Raw genomic sequence first — 19764 nt, forward strand, 5'->3', positions numbered from 1 at the left:
CGCTGGCGCCCGCGAAGGCAGGGCCGGGACTACATTTCCAAGGAGCCCCCGCGCCGCCCGCGGAGCGATCCTAGGCTTTGCGTCCGGCTGCGCCTCTAGGCGAGTCGTGAGTGGACGTGGAGCGCGTGCGCGAGGTCCCGGGGAGCCGCGTGGGCTGTGGGGGCCCGGTGGGCGCAGGAGGCCGGCCGGGGACCGTGCTGCCGCCGCCCGCCCTGCGAACCCGCGCGGGGCGCGGAGGCCCGGCCGTGGGCGCGCTTGCCTTACCGCTGCCTTTGTGACGGTGCCGCTCCCCCGGCGACGCTCCCGGTGCTGCGCCTGCAGGTGCCGATCGCAGGTACACGCGAGAGGGCTGCATGTGGTTTGCTTCCCAGCGGGACGCGGCTCCGCGATTTGCTCGCCTCGTCGCCGAGGGGGACGGTTTTCAGCAGCAAAAGGTTTTTCTTCCCTCTGGTCTCCCGGCCCGAGTGACCCCCGGTGCCCCTTGGATTCGCGCCGTCGCGTTGTTGGGACGGGATGCCTGAACCTGCCGGGCGGTGGTGGGGAGTTTAAACCACGTATTCTCAGTGATGCACAATAAGATTTCTTCTTTGCCCGGTTCCTTTTTTTTTTCCCTACCCAGCTGGGGCTAGATGTTTAAAACTTGCATATGGCCTTTCCAGCATCTGCTAAACTTGATCATGCTCTTTTTTGTTGAGTAGGACATTTCTTAACAAGTAAATGTTTTACATTCCTAAAAGAAATCCAACGTGATTATACTGGTTTTAAACTATATATACTACTGGATCCTATTCGTGGATATTGTAGAAGTTATATGCTGCAAACATTGATGAAGTAGGTCTACTTTTAATAAGTTTGGTGGCAGAAAGGGCTGGGTCGATTTCTGTTTCTTGCTCTAGTCTAAAAATATTCATTAAAAAACTTTTTACTTGTTGAAATTATTTCGGCAGTTATTTTCCTCAGAATTGCCTGTCTTATCACTATTTTCACTGTTTACGATCTAGCAGGTTTGTGGTGGTCTTTAAAACCTGCGTCTGGAGCTCCTGACTTCCTGACCTTCAGTTGTTGGGTTTTTTTTGTTTTTAATGAAATAGATTAACTGGAGGTGTGTATGTGTTTAACCTAGTTTTACATTTCAGAGTTAGCTCATAATTATTATATTTTTATTTTCCGTTGACCCTAGAGCAGTTAAACGAATCAAATTTGTACATAATGTAACACCTGGTATGAATATGAAAGATGAAGTTGGCATCAAAGTTACATAGATCTCACCCAAAGTATATGGAGAAGGTGAAGACTTTAAGTTCCTCACATACAGAATATTCTGTTAGAGAAAAAGAAGCAAAAGGGAAGAGAGGTTGTCATCCAGAATACTAGCTAAAAAATATTAGTCCTGTTACCAATGTTGACTAAAGTTAACCTGGGACATAAATAGCACAACCCCTGTCCGCCCCTTTTTAAAGGACCTCACCACTGCAATCACTTTCCTCTGTGACCTAACTAATCTCTGCTCCTGTTTCATTAAAATTGTCCGTCTGTCTTGCAAAGCCTCCTGGACAGTGGACTGCACACATTCCTGCCCCTTCTCAAAAACTTGTTCATTTGTCCTTTCATTCCCACTATCAACACATACTTCTTGAGCTCTTAGCATGTACCAGTCACAAGGCAAGTATTTGAGATATATATCATAAGTGATGAAGTCTGCTTATCAGTATTTTATATAAACATCTCAAAATTCTGTTTAGGACAGTATACTAATAGTATTTACATAGATAAAACTATTCACAATAGTACAAGTATTTACAATATATTGAGAGTATTTACATATATCCCTCCTGGGAAAGAGATGATAAAGTTACCTTATTAATTAACTATATCTCCAGCATGTGCAAGAGATTCAGTTAATATCAATGAGTTTTTAGTAAAGTGAGCGGAAAGAGAATATATGTTAACAGATTGCTTAACTGTTCTCAATAACAAATTTGCAGATACCTTTGTAAAAGAAAGTCTATTCACAACAGGAAGAAGATACCTAATAATTTTAACTGGAAATGTATCTGAATAATGAGAAAACTTTAAAATATTCCTGAGAGTCATAAAATAAGAATAAGGGATGAGTAGGAGTGAGAACAGTTCTGTTTATGGATTTTAAATGCAGTTGTCAAGAAAATATTACTGGGCTTGTTTTTTTAAAGAACCCCCATGCAGTTTGTTGTTTCTTTTATATCTTCATCTTCTTAAAAATGTTATGAAGGTGACTCATTCCTTTTCCTTTTAACTTGTTGAGAAAATGTTTCTGTTAAAGGAAAAATATTCCTAGAAATGATAGGTTCCCTTGATTTTCATCACAGAATTCAAGCACTGAAGGCTTAGTAGCATATAGTTTAAAAAAACATTTTAGGTTTTTAAAATTTTTATTTTAAGGAGAAAGAAGTTTCATATTGCAACATCTCTGTTTTGCTTACAATATACTTTTTTTAAATTTAAAAAAATTTTTTTAAAAAATTTGTTTTATATTTATTTTTATTTACTTTGTTGCACCAGGTCTTAGTTGTGGCAGGCGGGCTCCTTAGTTGCAGCATGCATGTGGGATCTAGTTCCGTGACCAGGGATGGAACCTGGGCCCCCTGCATTGGGAGACCAGAGTCTTATCCACTGGACCACCAGGGAAGTCCCCACAATATGCTTTCACCTGTAGTTCTCCTTATAGCATGACTCAGGTCAGCCAGGGTCTTAAATCTGCTGGCTGTGAAGCAAGGTCAGGACTGGTGTGGCACCAGCTGTATATGCATCTCTGGCTTAGAACCAACACCAGGAGCGTCATTTTTGCCTCTTTCCACACAATACCTTTCTGCTGTCTCACCCCTTACCTTTTCTGGTCAACATTTTATTATGAAAAATTTTGAACATACAGCTAAATTGAAAGAAGTTTACAGTGAATACTTGTGACCTCCTCCTCCTACGCTCGACCATTAACATTTTGCTCTACTAATTTTAACGTATGTCTATCTGTCCCTTTCTTCATCAGTCCCTCTTTTTGGGGATGCATTTCAACGTAAATTGCAGCCATCAGTGTGGTTTCCCAAAATACTTGAGTGCATGTGCATCGTTCATCAGAATTCATTGTTTGTTTAGCTTTTTCTTTTGATGAGAAGTTTACATAAGATGAAATGCACAACCTGAGAGTGTCCATGTGTTAAGTTTTCTCAGATGCACAGTCTTTGGATTTGTATCTTTGAATGTGTCTTTGCCATCTCAGCTGCTGGGTCCTTTTGATGATTGTCTCTTATGCTTCACAGATACCAAATACCAGTGAATTTATTCAGAGCCTTAAGAGATCTGTTCTTTTTTGTTAAGAACCATGTACTCCATATGCCCAAGTGAAACGCTATCCCTGACAAGGTCTCGGGGTCCCTGGGTGCTGGCCCCCAAGCACTGGGTCTTCCATTCTCCACTGTCTACCCTGAGGGCAGACATCTGTGCCAACGGCAAGTTGTCAGCAGGTGTTTGACAAATGCCAAAGTGAACAAACAGGGAGCCCAAAGCACTGTACTGGCCTCTTTCCAGGTTTTAGAATGAGGTTATCCCAGTTCTCAGGTGGTTCTTCATCTAACAGGGAGGTGGGTAAATGAGCCTAGTGTTGAAGTGCTAGGAGTAGGGCAGAGGGCTTCAGGGTGTGAGAACGGGAGAGTGTTTGGAGAATGGGGCTCAGAGAACATGGGGCAAGTGCAGTAGGAATGAAGGTTGAAAGGTGCTCAGGGCCCAGAACGCCCTGGTTGTGACCAGATCTGTGCCTGGAACCTCTGTGCCTCAGATCATAACTTCCACAGCCTTCTTGCTGTACTGGAAGCTTCTCTCAGCCCATCTCTGCCCTGGTGGTGAGCAGAATAACAGCTCCCCGAGGCATCTAAGTACCGGAATCTGTGGCAGATACTACCTTATGGGCAAAAGGAACCTTGTAGATGTGATTCAACTGAGGACCTTACACTGGGGAGATTGCCCTGGATTATTTGGATGGGACAGGGAGGCAGAAGGTGAGGGCCAGGGGAGGTGTGACAGCACAGAGAGAGGTGGCCTTACTCTGGCTGGCTTCCTCCCTCCAAGTCCAGTCCCTCTATGTGAGCTTTTGGCCCCACCCCTTCCCTCTTTCACCCCCTGGCCTGTCACCGCCTCCGTCTCAGCCCACAGACACTCTAAAGTCTCCATTTTGATCCCACCGCCTCTTCTAGCTCTGCCTTTTCTCTTCTTTTTTTCACCTCCAAACTTTTCATCCTTACTGTGGAATTTGTCTGCTGTTCCCGCCTTAGTGAACCCTCATCTAACCAATCAGGACAATAGAATCCCTAATTTATCTGAACTCTGTTAATCCTCCCGTCCTTGAAATTCTCTCTTCTGGTTTCTGAATTACATCTCTGTAGACCTTTTATAGATCTACCTATAGATCTTCTCATTCTCTAATAGATCTTTCTCTGCCTCCTTTGTGGGCTTCCTTTTCTCCTTTGTTTTCTTCCTAGATGTTAATTTACCCCACAGTTTAATCCTGGTGCTATAGTTTGTTTTACCCTCCATGGTGTCTTTGGTTGATTATATACACTGCCATGGTATCATCTGATAATGCCATTAACCAGCTTTACCAGGTGTTCCTGTCTCCTAGTGGGCGCTATAGGCATCATGTCACAGGGATGTGTCATCCCCCTTAGACTCTTTATCCATCTGCCTCCTTCACCTGCGTCTCAGAGGGGAAGAATACATCACCCCCAAATCTGTGACAAAAGATTCACCCCTGTTACCCCTCAGGAAGTTGTCCTGTTTGAGAAAATAGCTGTGCAGCTTGAGTAGATCCGGGTAGAACAGAATTGTGGACATCGGGTGACACAGCTGCGTAACCCTCACACCTGGATGTGTCCTCTTCCCTCTCCCATCTCTGGCTCATGCGCCATGTGGTCAGCCAGTCCTATTCCCCAACACATTATTGTCCAGTCAGTCACCCAGTCAACCTGGGGTCACCTTGAACCGTGAACCTGTCTCCACACCACATCTAATCAATTCCGTGACTGCCCTCCTTTGTGCTCCTGTCTTCTGGATCACAGTTTGCCTCCTTCCTGGTTTTTATGCAGCTATTACATCTTCCTCTAGTCCATCACACAGCTGGCAGCATGTAGGCAAGAGTCTGTGTTTCTGAGGATGGCACTCTGGGTCTCCGTGACTGTGGCCCCGCCTGTTCTGGCTGCTCCCTGCCCCGCACCACACTCACTGGGCACACTGAGCTCCTCCTCCACCATTGTCCCAGGCCCTGCCCATGTTCACGGTTCCCGCCCTCACTTACCTGCCCAAACTAAGATGCACTCAGGACTCAGCCTTGAGATCCCCAGGTCACGCTGGACCTAGCCTTGAGACCCCCAGTTCCTGTGCTGGACTTGGCCTTGAGACCCCCAGCTCGCATGCTGGACTCGGCCTTGAGACCCCCAGCTCCCGCTGGGCTCAGCCTGGAGACCCGCAGCTTGAGTGCTGGACTTGGCCTTGAGACCCCCAGCCCCCACTCTGGACTCAGCCTTGAGACTCCCCGCTCACGTGCTGGACTCAGCCTGGAGACCCCCAGCTCACGCTGGACTCAGCCTTGAGGCCTCCAGCCTGTGTTGACTGCTGTCCATGGAGGTCGGGTCTTCAGCTCGACTGAGCTGCCTGAGAGCAGGGGTAAATTCCTCCCCCATGTTTTATCCCCTGGGCGTGGATCAGAGCGGGGGTCATAGTAAGTGTTCAGGAGTGATTTAGTAAAATGACAGAAGATGAAGATAGTTATCATCTTACCTGCTGTTTCCTCAAAAACAAATGAAAATTGTCCCAGTGTCCCTCCCCTGGCAATATCCGTTGTTACGTTAGAGAAGTCAGTTTTGGTCAGTTGCATAAAAAGATCCTTTGTGTCTCTGGTGACTGATGGAAGGATCTGATTACCCCCAAGAAACAGTAGAAACTGAGAATTAAATAGACCCCACAGTGGCTCAGATCTATGGATCTCAACCGTGACTGCACTTCAGAACCACCTGGGGAGCTCCCTCCCCAGAAAATTAGTCTCTCGGTAGGGAAGGGTGGCATGGGACTGGCCAGGTATCAATAATTTATCAATATGGGGGGAAATTCCATTGTGCAGTCAGGGCTAAACACTGCTGGTTTAGATAAGTTTTGAGTAAGTTATCTAGAAGTGGGTGTTAAGGGAAATTAGGATGACATAAGACTGTTTGCAAACTATTTGTGTTTTAAATCATAAAACAAGAGAGTCATTGGAATGAACCTTAGATGGCCATGGAAACTGGAGGCTATATTATAGTTTTGTTTTGTTTTGTTTTTAAACGAGATCCTACTGAAAATTTAGTGACCAGAAACTTCCTCCCTCCTTCAGCGACTTGTTCTGTTACCAGGTGTCATTTGATTAATGGTGTCTTATTATATTGACTGGTAATTGACTTCTTTGTGATTCCACACATTTCTCCTAATTCTGCCCTCTGGAACAACTCAGAATAAATACTATTCCTGTTCCACAGGACCTGTGTGTCAAGACCATTCTCTTGCTTCGCCCAAGTAATTTCTTACGCAAGGCTGGCCGTGCCTTTGCTCACCAAGCTCATTGAGGGAGGGGCCTGTCTGCATAGCCACTGCTCTGTGCTCGGCCCCTGGAATAGTACTTGGCGTGAGGTTCGTGAGCACTCCGTTAACATCTGGAGAGAGAAGGTGTAAACAAGGAAAACACACCTTCATCCCATCTTCCCATCCTGCTGATTGTGGATTCTGGCTCCTGGAAATGAGCCTGTGCTCCTCTGATAATATCCACACAGAGGACATGTACCCACTTCTGTATCTCAACTCCCACAGCTAGTATGTTCAGCTAAAATTACTCAAGTTTCTGGGGAAGGGTAAAAAGCAGTAAGGACAGACCTCTGCCTGTCATCAGAGACCTTACCCCAAGCAGACATGACCTTGGGTGGCTAGCTGAGCTCTCTGGCTGTACTTCTGTTCAGTCCATGTTGCTTCTAGTATTAGGGACTGTGGGCGCAGAGAGGAAAGAACACTAAACCTTCCTGGAGAAATTAAGGAACAACACAGGAAGGGGTGATGTTTGGTCTTGCAGGATGGATAGGATTTTACCAAGAGGCAAGAAAGGGCAGAGCATTCCAGGCTGAGGAATAGGGCGTGTGAAGAGGTTGGGCAGTTCAGGTGGTGCAGCATGGATGTGAGGAAAGTGCAGTAGTGACCTCGGGTGGCCTCGGCCTACAGCGGCTTGAAGCGGGGTTTCGGTTCCCAGCCAGAGATTAAGGTTGGGCTGTGGCAGTGAGAGCACCGAACTCCAGCCACTACACCAGTGGTCAGTGACAAGGCCCTGGCCCTTCGGCTTTGCAGAAAAGAATTCCCACAAAGACAGAAAGTAGTGAAACAAAGTGTTTCTCAGGAGAAAAACAGAGTACAGTATGTGTGGACAGACACACAGGGGGGCTCAGAGAGAATCGCTCCCTGATAGTAGTTTGAATCACTTGTATGGGGTGTTTTTTTCCTGGTTTCCTGTGGCCAGTCATCTTGCTTTGTTTGGTTCAGAGTCGGTGTTGGTGTATCTCAGGGTCCTCCCCTGTGTGCACGCGCATCTCTCAGCCAGGATGGATTATAGAGAAGAGGCCTGTGGGTAGCTGGCATCACTTACTATGCAGTGGTGCCCCCTCCCTTTTTGACCTCCAAGGAGCTCTCTAGTCAGGAAGGCCTCCTTGACTTCGAGAATGAGAAATATGTGGTCTCTTATCTTCTATCTGAGCCGGGCCAGCCTCCTCTCTCGATTGTCCTGCTATTCTCATCTTGGGTATCTGTCCACAGGCAACGAGTCTCCAGTTGCTTACCCTGTCAGGGGGGGCCCTCTACCCTCTGCCTCAGTAGTTTGATGGGACATTTAGGGCTTGTGAGGGAGGAAAGGGCCCACCCACAAAGAATCCTAAATCCATGCTATCTTCCTGTAAGTACTGGGAGACCAACAGAGAATTTTAATCAAGAAGCAAAACTTTGGTGTTTTACAGAGATGATGCTGATGTGGACACGTGAGGCTGGGAAGCTGGGCCTGAGCCACGGCCGTGCAGCGGGGTCTGGGGGGAGGGTGGGCCGGGAAACGTCTAGGAGGGGTTTACAGGGTGCAGTAACAGACTGGATGTTAAGAGGACAAAGTCTAGAAAGATACTTGCATTACTGGTCCCAGATGTCACTTATTTTTTTAATTAAAAAGCAAATAATCCTTACCATATGTCAGGCACTGTTTTATGTATTTTACAAATGTGGGCTCATTTGATTCTCCTAATAGCCCTATGCTAGGCACTGTTTAGTCCCCACTGCACAGATGAAGTGACTGAGATACTGAGAGGTTAAGAAGCCACTTGGTGAGCAGTGGGGCAGGGTCTGAACCCAGGCAACCTGGCTGCAGAAGCCACTCCCACAGCTGGGAACACATGCTTGAGGTTGGAGGGAGATGTAGGGGCAGAGGACAGAGTGGTCTCTTCCTTCTGGCCCAACACTCAGCCTGTCATGACCCAGCAAAGAGACAGACTCTGGGGTAAAGCAAGTGGATGTGCCCTGTGCCCTGGAAGTGCCCAGGAGGCCATTGAAATGGAGACTGGGAAAGACCCAGAGGCAACAAACGGTGACCTATGTTTAAGCTAATCATAATTTAAAAAAATATTTTATTTCTTTATTTTTCTTCATTTTTTGCCTGCGTCAGGTCTTGGTGGGGGCGCGCAGGCTCCAGAGCACACAGTAGTTGTGGTGCACGGGCTTAGCTGCCCCGAGACACGTGGGTCTTAGATCCCCGACCAGAGTTTGAACCCACGTCCCCTGCATTGGAAGGCAGATTCTTTACCACTGGATTGCCAGCGAAGTCCTAATCATAATTTTTAATTTTTATTAGTATTATTTTTTTTAATTTTTAAAAGTTGAAGTATAGTTGATTTACAATATTGTGTTAATTACTGCTGTACAGGGAATTCCCTTCAGTCCAGTGGTTAGGACTCTGTGCTTTCATTGCTGAGGGCACAGATTCAATCCCTGGTCAGGGAACTAAGATCCTGGGAGCTGTGCGGTGCTGCCAAAACAAACAAACAAACAAACATATAAACAAAAACTGCTGTACAGCAAAATGATTCAGTTATATATACGTGTGCGTGTATGTACTTTCTGTTTTTTAATATTCCTTTCCATTATGGTTTATCATAGGCTATTGAATATAGTTCGCTGTGCTATACAATAGGACCTTGTTGTTTATCTGTCCTATGTATAATAGTTTGCATCTGCTAACCCCAAACTCCTAATCTATCCCTCCCCTCCCCTCCCCCTTGGCAGCCACAAGTCTGTTCTCTATGCCTGTGAGTCTGTTTATGGTTCGTTGATAAGTTCGTGTCATATTTTAGATTCTGCATATAAATGATGTCATATGGTATTTGTCTTTCTCTTTCTGACTTAATTTAGTGTGATTATCTTTAGTTGCATCTAATCATACTTTTTTAAATCATTGGAGAAGACTAAGAAGTACCAAGAAATTTAGAGAGGAACTAGGCGAGGAAGCGAGCAAAGTCAGCAAAGAGCTCCCAGAACAATCGACAGGTCAGCAGTGCCTCTGTAACAGGTGTCATTGGTGATAACCAGCTTAGTGCTGGTGAGGGGGCAGAAACCACAGTGCTTTTACTTATGTAAATATGCGTAGAATCTAAATGGAAATCCTTAAGATTTCCAGATGACAAAGGGGGCAAACCATGTAAAAGAAAGCAAATACAAAAGAGCCGTAAACATAAACATATGGAAAGTATTCAAACCTGTTATTCAGAAGGTGGAAATTAAAAATAACATCTACATTTAAAACAAAGTAAAAGTGCCATGTTGATAGACTTCTACTTCTGGCCAAGATGGAGTAACAGGGGGTGGATTTACCCGCTTGCCCAAACAGACAGCAACAACAACAAAAAGACAAAATACACGAAACAATCGTTTCAAGACATTGGCTATCAGACCACCATGGATGGAAAACCAAGCAGGAAAGCCCTCTGATGCCCCAGTTTCCTGCCTTGAGAGGGTTTCCAGGTTACAGCAAAGGAAAGGGACGCTGAGACTGGGCTGGGCAGAGTGGGAGTCCAGGATGCAGAGTCGAGAGTGGGGAGGGCAGGACAGCAGCCTTCGTAGAGTGGAGGGCACACAGAGCACATGCGTGGGAGGAAGCTGCAGGGAACAGCATGTGGCGTTCAAACGGGGGTTATGGCCATTCCTGCTGGCCAGGCTGGAAAGCTCTTCTGATTCCTGGAGCGTTGGGGGTGGAGCTGTATGAAGCACCAAAAGGAAAAACACGTGTCTGCTTAGGATTCCGTATTCAGCAAAAGTGTATTTCAACAACAAAGGCAAGACAACCTCCAGAATGGGAGAAAATATTTTGCAGTTATGTATATCCAATAAGGGTTTACTATCCAGAATATATAAAGAACAACTGAAAGACAAGTGACCCAATTTAAAAATGAGTAAAGGACTTGAACATACATTTCTCCAATGAAGATATACAGATGGCCAGTAAGCACATGAAAATAATGCAAATCAAAAGCACAGTGAGAGGGACTTCCCTGGTGGTCCAGTGGTAAAGAATCCACCTTCCAGTGCAGGGGAAATGGGTTCAATCCCAGGTCTGGAACTAAGATCCCACATGCCACAGGACAGCTAAGTCTGAGTGCCACAACTAGAGAGAAACCCACGTTTGCCACAATGAAGACCTGACACAGTCAAAAAAAGAAAATAATTATTATTTTTTTTAAAAGCACAGTAAGCAATCACTTCACCCCTAAGATGGCCATATAATTTATTTTTTAAAATTTTTTTAAAAAGTTTTATTTTTTTATTTAATTTTTATTTGTTGGCTGTGTTAGGTTTTTGTTGCTGTGCAAAGGCTTTCTCTACTTGCAGTGAGCAGGGGCTACTCTTCATTGTGGTGTGCAGGCTGCTTATTGCGATGGCTTCTCTTGTTGTGGAGCATGGGCTCTAGGTGTTCAGGCTTCAGTAGTTGCAGTACGCAGGCTCAGTAGTTGTGGCTCGTGGGTTCTAGAGCGCATGCTCAAGTAGCTGTGATGCACAGGCTTAGTTGCTCCGAGGCATGTGGGATCTTCCTGGGGCAGGGATCGAACCTGTGTCCCCTGCATTGGCAGGCAGATTCTTAACCACTGTGCCACCAGGGATGTCCCAACACCCATAGAATTTAAAAGATAGCGTAAACAAGTGTTGGCAAGCATGTGGGGAAGTTGGAACCCTTGTGCGTTGTTTGCGTGGAAGTAAAATGATGCAGCCACTATGGAAAACAGTTTGGTGGCTCCTCAAAAAAAGCTAAACACGAAATTACCATATGAGCCAATAGTTCCGCTCCTAGGCGTACCCATCATCAGAGGAGCAGATGAATGAAGGCCTTTATTAGAAGGAGTGAACTGCTGACACAGGCTTCAACACGCATGAACTTTGAAAACATTATGCTGAGGGAAGTAAGCCGGACATGAAAGGGCAAGTATCATATGATTCCCTTTTAACCTATAAGGGAAAAGAATCTGAAGAAGAATAGATATGTATGTATAACTGAGTCACTTTGCTGTACACAACATTGGAAACCAACTATACTTCAGTAATAAAAGATTAAAAAAATTTGATGCACCATCAGAACCATGCAATTCCAAGTGAAATTTAGCATGGAACTCTGGAGATTGTGGGGGGTGGGGAGGCAGTCGGAGCTCTTTTCTTCCTAGTCCTGGGGATTTCGAGCACTGTAGGCATATTTCTGGAACAGTCTGCCTGTGGGGGGCTGTAGGTACAGCAGCTGGTCTGAGGGAACCTGGGCTTGTGATTAATGAGCCGCCGGGTCACAGCGCCTCTCCTCAGGTTTCTTCCTTTTCTGCAGCTTCTCCTGCCCGGGGTCTCCCGTCACTCAGGAAGCATCGTCAGGACTTAGGAGGGCATGGAGGCTGAGTTGCTAACCGCCCGGTCCCACGTAAGTCGGGCTGCCTGCCTTCTTTTTTGTTTTCCAAATGAGAATCCCTTTCTGGTTAAGGGTTCTTAAGGGGTCCATATCTCAGACACTTCCTTCAGCAGACGAGCACCCTTTTGTTTGCTTTATTTATAGTTGTAGTTCTATTTCCTTTCATATCAAAGAAATACAACTTGAACAGAAACGTGTGGAATATCGGGGACTCCGATGAGATGCTCGTTCATTCACAATGAGGAACTGAACCACACAGCAAGCTTTCTTCCTCAGAGATGATGACGGAACTGGGACGTTGGTGCCTTTTTGAGGGGGTTCTCTGGTCCCTGGTGGTCTTGGGTGTTAATTCCTCCCTGGGGGCTGCCTGTTTGGAGGGGCTTGGGGACAAGTTATGTAATTATCCAGGGGTAACTGCAACCAAGACAGGAGGAGCCTGGGGGAGGGTGGGCGACCCTCCTTCAGCCTCACTCAGCTTCTCCCCTAGATGATCCCTCAGACTTTACTTCTACATGTATTGAAGACCCCACCAGAAAACACAGTCTTTGCTTTTGGCTGTCCTACATATTTTGAAGGATTTAAGAGAAGGAAAGTAGATAATTACTCTTTTTCTTTCTTATCCATCGTTCCTGAGATTTCAAGTTTCTCTTCTACCATTTCCCGTCTGCTTGAAGAATTACCTTTAGCACACTTTTAGAGCAGGTCTGCTGGTAACAAATCCTGTTTGTTTAGCTTTATTTGAGAATGTATTTTTCATCATTTCTGAAAGATATTTTCACCTAATATTGAAATTCTGGCATGACTGTTCTTTTCTTTCAGCATTAAAAAAAAATCCCACTATTCCTCTGTCTTTTTACCTTCATTGTCTTTGATGAGAAACTTAGTCATTCAAATGGGTTTTTTTCTATGTGTCATCTGCAGTTCTTTTTTTTTTATTAATAAATTTATTTATTTATTTATTTAATTGGCTGTGTTGGCTCTTCGTTGCTGCACACGGGCTTTCTCTAGTTGCAGTGAGCGAGGGCTACTCTTTGTTGTGGTGCGTGGGCTTCTCATTGCGGTGGCCTCTCTTATTGCAGAGCATGGGCTCTAGGCGCATGGGCTTCAGTAGTTGCGGCACATGGGCTCAATAGTTGTGGCTCACGCGCTCTAAAGCGCAGGCTCAATAGTTGTGGCACACGGGCTTAGTTGCTCCACGGCATGTGGTATCTTCCTGGAACAGGGCTTGAACCCATGTTGCCTGCATTGGCAGGCGGAGTCTTACCTACTGCGCCACTTAGGAAGTCCCTGCAGTTCTTTTTGATGTGTCTAATAAAGGCCATGCTTTTGTTTTTGTTTTTCTTAATAGTTTTTTATTTATTTGGTTATGCCAGGTCTTAGTTGAGGTAGGCAGGCTCCCTTAGTTGTGGCTCACAGGCTCCTTAGTTGTGGCATGCATGTGGGATCTAGTTCCCTGGCCAGGGATCGAGCCCAGGCTCCCTGCATTGGGAGCTTGGAATCCTAACCACTGTGCCAGCAGGGAAGTCCCAGGCCTTGCTTCTGTATCTATTGTTTTGTTACTGTTAAAATATAATCTCATCTCCATTTTTTTAATGCATACCAATGTTTAGGAAAAACGTTTTGGAAAATTATTTTAGGTCATAAAACATGGCTAGGTTGGTCTCTTAAGCGTTAAGTTGTACTTGAATTCAAGAGTGTTTTTCCCTTCTTCTCCTGCCTTGTTTTAGGTTCTAATTATTTTACGTAAGTGTAGATTAACTGACTCTATTTGCTTTAGCTGTTTACAACATACTTGATTTGAATGTGTTTCTGACAGTTTCTTAACTGAAAGCATAATGTGGAACTGGTTTCTAGACAGCATGTAATTAGTACCATTCCTTTTAGGGCTTGACCAGAATTCAACATAAATACTACTCACGCCTAGAATAAATTCTGTTCTGTCCTCTTTGCCTACCCAAATGCTATCTGCCTAATCCTCTTTCTGTCAATATTTGGGAAAGGGAGGGCAGAGATATACATCAGGCTCAAATTTGCTTTGTGTTGTAGACACTGGTGACCTTCAAGGACATACTCGTGAACTTCACCAGGGAGGAGTGGAAGCTGCTGGATCCCTCTCAGCAGCTCATGTACAGAGATGTGATGCTGGAGAACTACAGAAACCTGGTGTCCTTGGGTGAGACGGATCTCTGTTTGGTGGGGGTTGGGTTCCTCATTGATCAGAAGGTACAGAGAGCCTGAAGCACACATCAGAGTGTGAGCCTGGGGCCAGTGAACTGATTTCTTTGGGGCATAGGACAGGGTTTTCGTACTCCTCGTGCTTTTATGAAAAAAAATTGTTTTGATTTGTTGAATTTTAAGAAATGTATATTTTGCTGCCTCTGTAGCCCTACCTTGTCTAGCTTCAGGGCCCCTCAGGACTGTTGAAGGGGCTGGGGGCTGGGGTGGAACTGGGATGCTTCTTCGCATCCAGCCCAGAGCATCCAACCCTCACCCAGTTCTTTATCTCTCACTGTGAGCAGGGCGTCAGCTTCCCAAGCCAGATGTGATCCTGCGGCTGGAGAAAGGGGAGGAGCCGTGGCTGGTGGAGAGAGGGGTTCGCCAAGAGACCCATCCAGGTGAGTACCAGACCACCCGTTCTGGGCACGAATCCCTGGCCACAGTCATCACTAGTTGTCCAAATTTTGAAGACCAGGACTGAGTTTGTTTACCTTCTGTTTCCCTGTTGCTAGTCGGCTTTCTACAGTCTTGTCACACTTCCATTTGCGTTCATTAAAATTATCTTTCTGTTTCTGTGCTTTGTTCCAGCCCTGTTCATGTTGCTTTCCTGATTATTACTACTAACTCTAGCCTCTGCATTCTCTTATTTCTCACATAATTATTTCTCTTATCTTTGCCTGTCTTTTCCTTGTCCCATGTCCCTTCCCACAGCCTCTGTTTTGCAGCTTTGTGTAAGCTCTGCCGTGGGACCCCATCACCTGCCCCTGCTCTGGGCTTGTTTCCTGCCAGTTAGGAAATTGCTGTAGAGGACTCACCCATCCCTGTCGACATAACACTCCCTCCTTTCCAGAACTTCTGCTCTCCAAAACACCTGTTTTCTCACTGTAATCTAGCTCTTAATTTTTTTTTCATTTTAATCATTTTAATCGTAATATCTCTAAACTGCAGACCACTGTGTGGAATCCTAGCATCACTCCTTTCCCCAGCTTCTCTGTGCAGAGATCAGAAACAGAAGGCAGTGCTTCACTTCCTCCTGCTCTCTTCTCTCTGAGCGCTATCTCCCTGACCTGTCTCTAAGCTCAGTGCTCAGCTGTCTGTATCCTCAGCTCAGCTGTCCCGGGCGCTGCTGTCTCCATCTTGCTGCCCATGGCCGACTCCGCGTGCCAGTGACCCATTTGGGCTCCCAGGCCCAGTGCAGTCCAGGCACCTTGTAATCCTCTGACACTCACGTCCACACATCAGGCGTTTCCCCGCACCTCAGGCTTTGAGTGTGTCCACACGTCAGGCATCGCCCCGCATCTCAGGCTTTGAGCGTGTCCACATGTCAAGCGTTGCCGCACATCTCAGGCTTTGAGTGTGATGTAAATAAAGTCTGCCAGAGTCTCAGTTGTCGTGGACACTTTGCCTTAGACCTTTTCTGTGAAACTTTTTGCCTCATTAAATACAGGTTCCTTCTTTTTCTGAGCTTCCACTTTGTTTCTGCTTATAAATGTCATAAAGTTTTTTTTGACTTTTTTTACGCTGGGCCTCGTAGGTGACTGTATCCAGTACCTGGCTCATGGCAGGTCCCTCAGACACTGGGAAGTAGTTGATCAGTCAGTTGCTGTGGGGCTGTGGCAGGAAGGACTGTTCTCTGTTTCCTTTCATTTCCCTGTTTCTTCCCATCCTTATTTTTCCCATTCGTGTGTTCCATCTTCATGTGGCTGCCTCCCCTGTGTGTCTGTCTCTGTGTCTCCTCTCCTCTTGTAAGGACACCAGTCAGACTAGATTAGGGCCCTTCTACTCCAGTACTACTGCATCTTAACTAATTACATGTGCAATGATCGTATTTCCAAATAAGGTTATAACCTGTGATATTGGGGGTGAAGACTTCAACATATCTTCTTTGGGGAACACAGTTCACCCCATATGCCAGGTAAGAGTAGAGTATTGCCCCACTTAGGTAGGAAGAGGTGGTATTGGGTAAATAGTGGATTTTTTTCTAGATTTCAGAACCAGACCTTCTAGCTGATAGGCAATGAGAAACACACATAGGCTCTGAACCAGGGAAAATAGTTTGTGGTCATATGCATGCATGTAAGCAGAAGGGCAAAAAGTCCAGGAGAATGTGAGTTAGGGTTCAGGTTCTGAGTTAGTGTCCTGTGTTAGACCTGTCAGTTTTAATTAAGTCTTGATTTCTCAGACTTAAAGTAGGAATCAAAGTAGAAGACAGGAATGTTGAAAACAGTGAGCTTACAAACCGTACTGCTTTGGTGAAGAGCTCCCACCTTATACGACACTTAGGATGATCTTATAGGTCCTTACATGACAGATAAGCAATATGATATTTGAACCTTTAGCAGCTTGTCTAACTTCACCACTAATAGTGGCAAAGTTTAGGTAGAACCCATGTCTGGGTAACTTCAGCACAATTGCTCTTCCAGCAGATCACTCGGCCTTTCTGAGAGGTTCACTGCATCAGTCTCCTGTGATTATTCTGCATTGCTTTGGCGATATAGATAAAGCCACTTCCTGACATACGGCTGCCTTCATGGTTTAGGAAAGTGAAGACGTCACATCAGGGAAGGGTCTGGCAGCAGGTAGACATGTTAGGTTCTTATGTCACTGGCAGTCGGGTCAGGTTACAGCTGTGCAGCCCTTCCTTTGGGTTTCCTGAACTGCCATCCCAGCATTGAGTATCCTGATTCCACATGTCCGAGCCAGTCCTGTGGCTTCTCTTACTCTGTTAGCTGCTTTTATGTGCATATTATAGCCTGATGCATTTCCCGTCAGTGGGCCTGCCTTCCCTTTCTCACTCTCTGTCAAGGTTACAAAACCATATTTGAAAGCAACTCTACGTGACTTACACACTTTTTTCTACATACATCCTACCATCCTGACCTAATACTTGTCGTAGTTATGCAAAGCTTTTCCATTTTTTTCAGATTTGGAGACTGCAGTTGAAATTAAATCATCAACTTCTGTTAAGAGTGTTTCTAAAGATAAACACTCCCATGATGTTAAAATGGAAAGAGTGGCAAAGAGTAATCTCTGGTATTTTTCGCTGGAAGAAGTCTGGACATGCGAAGGTCAGCTGGGCAGGCCCCAAGACAGCCAGGAGAGACAACTGAGGCAAGTGGGATTCACTCAAAAGAAAGTACCTCCTCCAGAGAGACTCTGTGAAAATGGGAAATATGGGGGAAACTGTCTTCTTCCTGCTCAGCTGGTACTGCGAGAGTATTTCCATAAACATGACTCACATCCTAAAAGTTTAAAACACGATTTGGTTTTCAGTGGTCATCAGGAAAGCTATGCAGGCAACAGTAATGACTCTGGTCAAACCTTCTGTCAAAACATTCACCTTATTCAGTTTGCAAGAACTCAAGCTGGAGATAAATCGTACAGATGCCCTGATAACAGCTCTCTTACTCATGGTACATCCCTCGGTATATCAAAGGGTCTGCATAGAGAGAAACCCTATGAATGTAAAGAATGTGGAAAATTTTTCAGCTGGCGCTCTAATCTTACCAGGCACCGGCTTATTCATACTGGAGAGAAACCGTATGAATGTAAGGAATGTGGGAAATCTTTCAGCCGGAGTTCTCACCTCATTGGACATCAAAAGACTCATACTGGTGAGGAGCCCTATGAATGTAAAGAATGTGGGAAGTCCTTCAGCTGGTTCTCTCACCTCGTTACTCATCAGAGGACTCACACAGGAGACAAATTGTACACATGCAGCCAGTGTGGAAAATCTTTTGTTCATAGCTCCAGGCTTATTAGGCACCAGAGAACTCATACAGGGGAGAAACCTTATGAATGTCCTGAATGTGGGAAATCTTTCCGGCAGAGCACACATCTCATTCTGCATCAGAGAACTCATGTTAGAGTGAGGCCCTACGAATGCAGCGAATGTGGGAAGTCTTACAGCCAGAGATCTCACCTTGTCGTCCATCATAGAACGCACACTGGGCTGAAACCCTTCGAGTGTAAAGACTGCGGAAAATGCTTTAGTCGAAGCTCTCACCTTTTCTCCCATCAGAGAACCCATACTGGGGAGAAGCCATATGAATGCCATGACTGTGGAAAATCCTTCAGCCAGAGTTCTGCCCTCATTGTGCACCAGAGAATTCACACTGGAGAGAAACCGTATGAATGTTTTCAGTGTGGGAAAGCCTTCATTCGCAAGAATGACCTCATTAAACATCAGCGGGTTCATGCTGGAGAAGAGACCTATAAATGTAATCAGTGTGGCATCATCTTCAGCCGGAACTCTCCACGGATAGTGTACCAAATAGCTCACACCGGAGAGCAATTCCTAACATGTAATCACTGTGGGACGGCACTTGTTCATAGCCCTAACCTTACAAGATACCAGACAAATCATATTAGAGAAAATGCATATTAATGTAATAAACATGGAATTCTTCACACAGAGCAATGACTCTATTTAGCATTGGAGAACTCCTTCTGGAGAGAAGCTGCTTTCAGTCTTGTTACTATCCTTTCGTGCACTAGACAATTTGTCCTGGAGGAGAAAACACACAGATTTCACTTTAGTACATCAGATTGTCTTCTTTCCCCAAATTCTCACAAAAGTAGTTGGCCTGGGAGCATTCCTGACCCAGTGTTAAATGCTAAAATCCGAGAAGGAACCCTTAAGTAGGTGAGTTGTTGATAGATGACTCAGCTTTGTTTCCTTCAAAAAAATGAGAGCACTACCTCAAAAAGACAAATGAGAATCATTGCTGAGGGGATAGTTGTTATAACACATGATGGAAAATCATATTCCGGTGAATTAATACGCCATTTTGTACTTGACTGTTCCTCTCTCCTGGGATGCTTTGTTGTGTTCAGTCATTTTAGGTGTCTGATATAAACCACATTTTGGCTGGCAGCAGGGAAATCTTACAATGTGAGGCAGAGAAGGAAGAACACATTTATTACTCGTAGTACCCAGTTTAAATATATTTGCATGTGGGCAAGAATTGAAAACATCTGTGGATAAATGAACAGAATTGACTTCCTAGATAGTGGAATTATGAGTGAGTTTTATACTCTGTTCGGTGTCACTGTAAAGATTATTTGAAGACACTTTTAAATATTAAAAAAAAAGCATCCAGTTTCTGTATCCTACCATCAAGGAAGCTTGAGAACCTCCTGCTAGCAGACTTTCCCATTAATTCTAAGTCGTTTGGAGTCATAGAGTTGTGCTCCTTGGGACAGACTGCTGAAGGCTCCTGGAGCTTAAACAATGATGCTCTGGATGTTGCGACCTAAAGGAGTGTTGGGTGTTTGAACATGCCAGAGAGGGGCTCCATCTGAGCGGGAGCAGGCACCTGGGCAACACTTGGAGCAAAATAAAATAAACACAGCACTGCCCAAACCCACCCTCTTTTCAAGGTAGTCTCATATATGAAGAAACGGTGGTTAAGAGTGTAGGTCTGAGCTGGGCTCCCCAAGCTGAAGTCCCTCCTCTGTCCTTCACTTGCTTGTGAACTTGGGCATGCTGCCTGGCTGCTCCATGCCTGACTCACAGGTGTCCTCCTCTGTGAATT

General features: G+C 45.3%; 1 protein-coding gene across 1 annotated transcript in view; it reads left to right on the forward strand.

The window, feature by feature from the left end:
- Positions 1-34: 34 nt before the first annotated feature.
- The window catches only part of ZNF268 (zinc finger protein 268), a 72750-nt gene continuing 53020 nt past the window's right edge, over positions 35-19764 (forward strand). Inside the window, exons 1-5 of the mRNA XM_057744633.1 lie at positions 35-334; positions 11933-12022; positions 14057-14183; positions 14530-14625; positions 17152-17342. Of these exons, the coding sequence (XP_057600616.1) occupies positions 11990-12022; positions 14057-14183; positions 14530-14625; positions 17152-17342 (447 nt within the window). The 5' untranslated portion in view covers positions 35-334; positions 11933-11989. The remainder of the gene's footprint in view (positions 335-11932; positions 12023-14056; positions 14184-14529; positions 14626-17151; positions 17343-19764) is intronic.

This window comes from Hippopotamus amphibius, chromosome 8, assembly GCF_030028045.1.
Source record: "Hippopotamus amphibius kiboko isolate mHipAmp2 chromosome 8, mHipAmp2.hap2, whole genome shotgun sequence".
In the NCBI taxonomy this organism is placed as follows: domain Eukaryota; kingdom Metazoa; phylum Chordata; class Mammalia; order Artiodactyla; family Hippopotamidae; genus Hippopotamus; species Hippopotamus amphibius.